Source organism: Diabrotica undecimpunctata, chromosome 2, assembly GCF_040954645.1.
Source record: "Diabrotica undecimpunctata isolate CICGRU chromosome 2, icDiaUnde3, whole genome shotgun sequence".
NCBI lineage: Eukaryota > Metazoa > Arthropoda > Insecta > Coleoptera > Chrysomelidae > Diabrotica > Diabrotica undecimpunctata.
The window spans coordinates 141,567,215-141,576,574 of NC_092804.1; the positions used below are offsets into that span (position 1 = coordinate 141,567,215).

The window sequence follows — 9,360 nt, forward strand, 5'->3', positions numbered from 1 at the left end:
AAGTTAAAATATAGTCAACGTTGTCTTTTGCTTGTAGGTAAGAAAGTAACTCTTTCGGAGATCTATTGGTAAGCAATATCCCTTTTTGAATAAGTCATTTATGTTTACCAACCCGCATTGAATTGACCCTTTCTGAGATTTCATCCCTTATCTAGACGTGACTGCTTATTTAAATCTGTACCATATGCATTTCGTGTTGGAGAATTGGCAACGAACTTACATCGAGAATTTAATAGATCAAAACAATCATTAAATAGCTGAACAATTACAGTTGATATATTTAGTAGCGCTTCAAAGTAATTCTTCTTGATTATTTTATTGTCAATAATAAAATCATCACCGTAGTGCACCTTGTACTGTTGCTTCGTAGGTGACGTCATGCGCGTCGGAGTACACATTTCTATTTGAGTAGCATACCGGTATTTGTGTATCGTGGGGTTTAACGTACAGTGAGAGAAAGTCTCAATACCAGTTTATTCTGGGTTTTTGCTTTTTCATCAATTACGTATTTATCATAAAATTTATGTTTTTTTACTATTGAAAGAAAAACACGAAACCCGCTAAATTTTAAATTAATACACACCCACCCCACCAATTACAGCAGCAGCAAATATACCTTGCCATTTTTAATGTACAAGTACAAGTACATTGTAGTCTCCACTCTCCACTGCCAACCCAACAGCAGAGAACTACGAACACTGTGTCACCGAACAACCGGTGTTCGGTGACACAACCGGTGTTCGGTGACGCAACTGGTGTTCGGTGACTGTCTTCGTAGTTCTCTGCCAACAGTGCCAACTGCCACCCGCCACTGTCATTGAATTGAGTGTCATTTCTCATTTCTTGTCGTTTCATGGCCGTGACTTTTACAATAAAAACAAGATTATTATATTTTGAATACATAAAAAACAAATGAGCACCTATTAAAAAATTTAAATTTCAGATTGTTGAATTGTGATAAGTATTGGTAAACATTATTTTTTTATAATAGGGAGTCTTAAACCCTATATAAAAATGCCACATAACTATTGTTGTGTATCAAATTGTAAAAATAAGAAAAAGAATAGTTGTTATTCGTTTCATAGATTCCCTAAACGCAGTTATCTGGTAGAACAACGTCACAAATGGATTGTTGCAGTACAAAAGATAAAGTAAATAACCTTACATTATCTGTAAGATTATTTTTTTTTATTTTAAAATAAAAATAATTGTTTTTTAGTGGGTTTTCATGGATGCCCAAAAATAATGATGTAATTTGCAGCCATCATTTCTTAGGACAAAAAATGAGTAATGAAAGTGCCAGTCCAAGTTATGTGCCAACGATATTTGATTCATCCCAATTTAAATCCAAAGAATCTAGTAAAGTGAAAGCAACACAAGCAATTAACAGGTACTTGTTATGAACTTTACAAATTCAGAGTTGAGGAAATATTAATTTAATCAAAATTAATTGTAGATATTCTCGTTACAAAAGACGTGTGTTGGCTTCAAGTTTTAATAAGACTGCAATTAAAAGAACACAACAAGTGGTTACAGAGAGCGATTTTATTAATAGCCAACAAGTATTAACATGTGGGAAAGAGGAAGGAGTTTATTTAAATGAATATGTTAAGATAGAAGGTAAGCAAGAACTAGATGTTTATAACATAACTTTGAAAGCTGTGATACAGAGGAGTTTCTATTTATCCACTCTTTTTCAGGTGATATTAAAATAGAAAATAATATAAAAAATGAAGTTACTGAACAATTGTATTTTAATATGGAGGATGTTAAGGTTGAAGTAAAGAGTGAAGTGGAGGAATATAATCTAGAGGTAAACCATACAGATCAAATTCAATTTGAAAGAAAAACTAACTAAAATTAGAATCAAATATAAATGTTACGGATATAAAATATGATGCAGAAGGATCAATAATTATAAGTAGAATAAAATCAAATGTCCAGCTAAAGCTAAACCGAAGAAAGTAAGTTGTCTACATCTAAGTCTGCGTCTACTAAGTTGGATGTCTCTTATTAGATAAAATTAAATTATATTTAAATTCAACTAAGTAATTAAGCCAGAGGAAGTTCACAAGATTCAATTTTAAACTAATTTTTATGAACTGGTATAATATTCTTTTGTGAGGGGAAATCTTATTTCCTCTAATGGAATAGCTACTTAACAACTACATACATCATTTACAACTACATACATAATGCTGATGATCTGGTCAAACAAGTTTAATGGTACAGTTAGAGATAGAATGGAACTGGCTTTGGCTGTAGTGAAAGATCTAATTAAGTCCAAAATAATGAAATTTACTGGCAGAAATTTAGATCTATTAGGTTTTCTAGGCATGATTACTACAAATCTAAATGTGGTGAGTGAAGTAAAGTACCTTGAGGTAATAGTAGACTGGATTCTTCCTTTGAATCAGCAGATACAACAAATAACTGACGTTATGGTATGTTATTGGTAGGCATTTACACTCATGAAAAATGTGGGATTTAAAACCTGACATGTTATACTGGATTTATAACATAATGATAAAACAAACAATTACGTATGCATATGCCTTAAAAAGTGCCATCCTCAAACTAGGGAAGGTGCCAAATAGAAATCCTTACACTGAATTAAATTCAGAATTTTACTACAACATTTAAAATCTCTAGTTTTAATAATCTAAATTTTTGATTACAAAATCTTAAGCTTATATTACACAGCCACTTATATATAAATAGGTAGGCTTAGATGGGCTGAAGATATGTGTAGAGATCAAACGAAAATTACCCACCCAGACGAACCCTATGATCAGCACCAGTAGGAAATAGGAGTAGAGGTAGACCAAGACTGTGATGGAGGAATGGTGTGGACGAGGAAGATCTACACAGCAAATTGGCACACATAGTTGTTTATTTTGTAATCAGTCAGAGGCCTTCTTCAGATCAATAAAGCAAATTTACCCTATATTTACATTATGCTTTATATATAAAGCAAATATGTATATTATCATCCATAGTGTCATGTGATATGTCATATGTTGCTATACGATCATTAATAACGGTAATGTGTCGTGCCCTTTTTAGTCTCTTTGTTTTTTCTATCTGAATATATTCGTTATATTCTCCCCTTTCATTTGCTGTGTTGCACATTATGATTCGATCAGTTGTTTATTTTGTACTCACCCAGAGGCCTTCTTTAAGTCAGTAAATTAAAATTTGTCTTATAGTAAATCTACTTTTATCTGTAGTGCTCTATGATATCTTGTATGCTGCTATACATTTATTAATAATGAAGTTACTGTGTAGTGCCCTTTTGATAGTCGCATTGTTTGTTTTTTCTATCTTAATATATTTGTTATATACTCTCCTTTCATTTGCTATCGATCAGTTGTTTATTTTGTATTCAGCCTGAGGCCTTCTTTAAGTCAATAAATCAAAATTTGCCTTATATGTAGTAAATCTATTTGTATTCATAGTGTCCTATAACATCTCGGGTGTAATTATGTGCTCATTAATAATGAAAACATTGTGTAGTGCCTTTTTGGTAGTCGCCGTGTTTGTTTTTTCTATCTTAATGTATTCTTTATATCCTCCCCTTTCATTTAACACATCACACGCTCCAATCGGACTAATAACAATGATGAGATATGATGGTAATGCCGTTTTGGCAATACCGCAATATGTGTTTTTTCTGTCTCAACGTATTCGCTACCCCCTCTCCTTTCCATTTCCAATTATGTATCATACATAACGATCCTAAGAACTATTCTACCCCCACCACAAAACGCTCAAAAATATTATACGCTAATATAAGATACCTTTTTGTTGTTTTTTAAATAAACTAATTTTGGAGTTAAAGATATTAATTTGTCTTGGCAGACTATTAGCACTCCGGACCAATCGTGTAATTGGTTCATTGATACCATAATTAGTGTTGTGAAATGACACTGAAAAGGTTTCCGATTGTCTGTTGTTTCTACTGGGTAATTTGAGACTAATGAATGATAACAATTGAGGACAATCTATAATAGCATTAATGACTTTGTGCAGGTGCAGGAAATAGAAATCTAACAATGTCCTCCTTAGTGATAGTGTTGGTAAATCAATACTACTTCTTACCCACTGATGGTCATGTTCCTCTCTACGGTATCCACTCCTAAAAGCTGCTATCCTCAAAAATTTATGGTCCCACAATATATTGTGGACCCTTTCAATCTATGCAATGTAACCAGATCCATGCTCTAGAATGGACCTAATGAGACCGCAATAAAGTCTTCTAAATGGGAATAATGGCAGGTCTACAGATGTGCGTTGGATAAATCCCAGTACTTTCATCATTGTTCTTGATTGATTTGGCTTGAGAATGATAGTTTGTCCATTTAAAATAGGTAAAAGAAATAAGAATTAGACTTACTCACAATCTATTTATTCTACCACCAACGACTGGTAGAATTGTTGTGATGTCAAATAAATTTAAATTAAAAACACTTACGGTTCTATTCTTATGATTCTAAGATCCAGCACTATAAAGATGTGAAAATAACATTAAAACTAAAATTAAATTATTACAATTATTCTTCTTAAATATTAACAAAATAAGGATTATTACGTATTTTTTCATGGCCAACTTAATAAAATTTCACGTAATTTTTGTTGCAATTAATATTTGGCTCAAAAAATCACGAAAAACCTACAAATTAAAGCAGTTATGTTTACCCAACGCTTAATAAATAATAAAGTATCATAAAATAATATTTTAAAATACTAAAATACAGGGTGTCCCATTTAAGAAAACTCAGAAAATACTTATTCCATTCCAAGTTTCGACCAACCCTGTATCTTCTTCTTATGGTGCCGTGCACCTATAGTGCGTTGGCGAATTATCTTAAGGTCAGACGTCTGTCTTTTGCGGCATGCAAAAGTTCGCCAGTGTTAGTTACGCCTGTCCAGTTCTTTATATTTCGCAGCCACGACATTTGTTTGCGACCTACTCCTCTCTTGCCCTCAATCTTTCCTTGGATAATTAGTTGAGGGATTGCGTATTTTTCCCCTCTCAGGATGTGGCCCAGGTATCCAATCTTTCGTGCCTTGATCAAGCTGAGCAATTCTCTCTCAGTATTTGCTCTTCTTAGGACTTCCTCGTTTCTCACCCTATCTGTCCATGGTATGCGGAACATTCTTCGCAAGGTCCACATTTCGAAGGCTTCCAACTTGTTAATGGAAGATATTTTCAACGTCCATGTCTCCATGCCGTATAACAATATGGACGATACATAGCACTTAACCATTCTGTAACGGAGATTGAAGGAAAGATTGCGGTTACAAAGTAGCGGTTTAAATTTAAGAAAAGCTTGTCTTGCTTGTTCGGTACGGCATTTTATTTCTTGTTGAGGATCCCATTGGTCATTCACCATCATTCCCAAGTATTTGAATGTTTTCACTTGCTCGATTGGAGCATTATCTACGTGCAGTTGTACTCTGAAAAATGCGCCCTTTCTTATTGTCATGCATTTTGTTTTTCCAGCATTTATCTTCAGGCCATATGTTTTTCCTGTGGTGTTTATTTTATTTAGTATCAACTGCATATCATGTTCGTTATCTGTGATTATTGCGGTGTCGTCAGCGTAACGAATGTTATTTATCGGGTACCCGTTGACCTTTATACCACAATCAGTGCCTTCAAGTGCCTCTGCAAAAACATTCTCCACATAGAGGTTGAACAGCATAGGAGACAAAATACACCCCTGTCGCACCCCTCGTAAAATTACCTCTGTGTTTGTTGATTTGTTCAGCCTCACACGTGCCTTTTGATTCCAATAGAGATTCTGGATAACTCTTATATCTTTCTCATCAATATCAGCATTGTGTAGCATTTTTATTATTTCATCGTGTTTTACGGTGTCAAAAGCTTTTTCGTAGTCGAGGAATGTGATGACTATATCTTTTCGTTGGTCCATACAGTTTTGTACCACGGTATTCAAGCAGAATGATGCTTCGCGCGTCCCGAGTCCGTTCTTGAAACCAAATTGTGTCTCGCCGCTCAGCTCTTCTAGTTTTCTGAACATTCTTGTGTGGAATATGCGAAGAAATATTTTAAGTAAATGACTCATCAAGCTAATCAGTCTGTGGTCCTTGCACCTTGTCGCTCTTTGTGATTTAGGGATCATTATGAAGGTTGAACAAAGCCAATCCGTTGGAATGTGGCCGGTTTCATATATGGCATTGAAGATTGTTACCAGAGTGTCGATGTTGTCATCATCCAACAGTTTTAGGGCTTCCGTAGTAATGCCATCCGGTCCAGGGGCCTTGCCCAGTTTTGCTATTTTTATAGCGTACTCCACCTCGGCGCGAATAATCGGAGGACCGGACAAAGTTTCTGTAGATAGGTTAGTAGTTGGCAGATTCGGTCTGTTGTCTGCAAAGAGGGACGAAGCATAATCTGTCCAGATTTTGGCTAGTTCTTCCTGGGTATGTACGTAGTCGCCTTGATCATTTTTCAGGTTTGTCTCGTGGTGTTTCTTGTATATATTCGAAATTTCTTTAACCTTTTTGTGTAGTCCAAAGCTGTCCCCCTTTTCTTGTAGTGATTCTAATTCTTCACAACGCTCTTTCATCCAGATTTCCTTTGCGGTTTTAATTTTTGCTCTTATCGTACGTTGAGTTTCATTGTATTTACGTTGGTTTTGATGTACCTGATAACCCTGTATACAAACATTAAAGATTTCGCTAGGTTAATAATTTTAGACAATAATAGACTATATTTAAAATCTTCTAAACACAAATATATTTTTTGATGTCAAATCTCTACAATTCTACTAAGTATTAATTTTGCTACAAAATTAATGAAAACACGTAAATATCTTTTAAAATACCTCATATAACACTGCCAAACCTTATATTGAAAGAACGAGAACAGCGGAAAGAGTCCAAAAATATAAAAATCTCCAGGGTGTTTCATTAAAAAAGATAAGTTTGTTCCATCCTGTTAATATGGGTGGCCCTGTATATTTGAAAATATTTTTAGAGTGTGGCCCTACGTATACTATAAACAATAGATAAATAATAAAATTACTTTATTAAACTACTCATGTAGTTTAATTTTGCCCAGAGCAAAAAGTACAATTTTTTGAATTTGCTTTTTATTTTAGGATTTCTCAAGAAGTAACCAGGAATAGAAATTATCGAAGCCCGATCTAATAGTTCATGTAATGGAGAACAATGTATGAATGAGCAGCCTGAAGAAAAAACAATAAACTGTGGCTATTTGTTTTAAGCAGTTTTTGTCTAAGGATATTTTAAAAAAGCATACATACTCGTATTTGCATATAAAACAATTAAAATGTGAAGTTTGTTCTAAACAGTTTCCTTGTATATATATATATATATATATATATATATATACATGGGTTTAGAACGTCTTTCGACGTTGTCCGATACCTAAACACCATCTCTTCCTATCTTCGCAGTCGTTTGTTGTTAAATTTCATTCGCTCATGGACTTGTTTACGCCGTGTTGCCATTCTAATCTGGGTCTTCCTCTTTTCCGTCGACCTATCGGTTGCCATTCTATTACTTTTTTGGGGAGTCTTGTTGCTGGCATCCGTTGAACATGCCCATACCACCTTAATTGTTTCTTCTCTATATCTTGAGTTATATTTCCTTCTATTCCCATACGTTGTTTTATTACATCATTTCTGATTCGGTCTCGTCTGGAAATACCTAAAGATCTTCTGATTGCATCCATCTCTACTGCTTCTATTCGCTTTTTGTTCTTTTCACTAATTCTGCATGTTTCAGCGCCATAAAGAAGAGTGGTACTAATCATGGTCTCATATATATTAAATTTTCTTCCTTTCGTTATCTCTCTACTCCACAGTATACCATTGAGACATCCTAAGACTTTCTTTGCTTGAGTGATTCGTTTTTCTATTTCCCGTGTATCAGTTCCTGTATTGTCAAAGGCAACACCCAAGTAGCCATAGCTCTGACAGCAGGAAATATGTTGTCCGTTTTCTAGGTCTATGTTATCTGACTCGTTTCCAATACAAAGATATTTGGTTTTTGTTGTATTGACATTCATTCCCCAGTCGTTATATTCTTCTATCAGTTTTCTAAGCATGTACTGCATGTTTTCCCTGTCGGTCGTTAGTACTACCTGGTCATCAGCAAACTGGAGTGTATATATACATTCATTGCTAAGCTCTATACCCATCCTATGCACCTTTCTTTTCCATCTTTCCAATGCTGCTGCAACATATATCTTGAATAAGGTTGGTGAGATACAGCATCCCTGTCGCAAGCCTTTTGTAACCAGGAATTCTTCCGTTAGATATTTTCCTGTTTTTATCTGTATCAATGTGTGGTTGATGTTAGATCTTTTCAACGTTGTCCACAATTTTGTTAAGGGGATGTTGTCATATGCTTTTTGCAGGTCTACAAAAGTAATATGAGTTTCTAGATTCTTAGCCGATCTTTTTTCTATTATTTGTTTAAGACAAAATACGTTATCGGTGCACGATCTTCCTGCACGGAACCCGCTTTGTTCTTCCTTTTCATTGTGCTTATATTCTTCCTCGATCATATTTCTCAAAATTCGTCCATACAGTCTGCTCAGGGTGCTGGTTACCGATATGCCTCTATAATTATTACAATTCCTTTTGTCCCCCTTTTTGTGTATTGAGGACATGTATGCCGTTCTCCATTGTTCTGGTACTGGGTGTCCATTTAGGCACTGATTGATCACATAAGTTAATTTTTCAAATAGTAGTTTCCTTGTATACCTCATTTAAACAGACATTTGAGAAGTCACACTGGTGAAAAACCTTTTAAATGTACACTTTGTCCTAAACAGTTTGTTGTAAAGTCTGATTTATGTAGACCTATTCGTTATCACACTAAAGGCAAAACTTACAAATGTGACATTTGTTTTAAGTTGTTTGCTGCAACCAGCAGTCTAAACACACATATGTCAGTACACACTGGAGAAAAACCTTATGAATGTGAAATGTGTTTGAAACACTTTTCTCGAGTAGGGAGGTGATTTGAAAAGACATGTGAGAACACATACTGGAGAAAAACTTTTAAATGTAAAATTTGTTCTAAACAGTTTCCCCAGGCAATCCAAGTAAAAAGATATATGAGAACACATACTGGAGAAAAACCTTTTAAATGTGAAATTTGTGAAAGTCGTATGCTGAAACTTTAATATTTTGGCCATGTTATGCGCCACCCAGAGGGATATAATATACTCGATCTAATAATACAAGGCAAGGTAGACGGAAGAAGAGGGTCAGGTCGAAAAGGAACGTCATGGCTTAGAAACCTGAGAGATTGGTTTAACAGATCCTCTGCATTTCTTTTCCGAGCTGCCGTCAACAA

General features: G+C 34.7%; 1 protein-coding gene across 1 annotated transcript; it reads left to right on the forward strand.

The window, feature by feature from the left end:
- Window positions 1-824: 824 nt before the first annotated feature.
- LOC140434961 (uncharacterized) lies at window positions 825-7,342 on the forward strand. Its single transcript, XM_072523606.1, has 5 exons — window positions 825-1,151; window positions 1,220-1,390; window positions 1,457-1,620; window positions 1,701-1,813; window positions 7,131-7,342. The coding sequence occupies exons 1-5, from the start codon at window positions 1,015-1,017 to the stop codon at window positions 7,155-7,157; spliced, it is 612 nt and encodes a 203-aa protein (XP_072379707.1). The 5' UTR covers window positions 825-1,014; the 3' UTR covers window positions 7,158-7,342.
- Window positions 7,343-9,360: the final 2,018 nt, after the last annotated feature.

Bases quoted from the DNA above. Each gene is read 5' to 3' on its own strand.
- LOC140434961 (XM_072523606.1), top strand. From the start codon at position 1,015: ATGCCACATAACTATTGTTGTGTATCAAATTGTAAAAATAAGAAAAAG. The intron at 1,152-1,219 runs GTAAATAACCTT...ATTGTTTTTTAG, and splicing joins GTTGCAGTACAAAAGATAAA to TGGGTTTTCATGGATGCCCA. The intron at 1,391-1,456 runs GTACTTGTTATG...AATTAATTGTAG, and splicing joins GCAACACAAGCAATTAACAG to ATATTCTCGTTACAAAAGAC.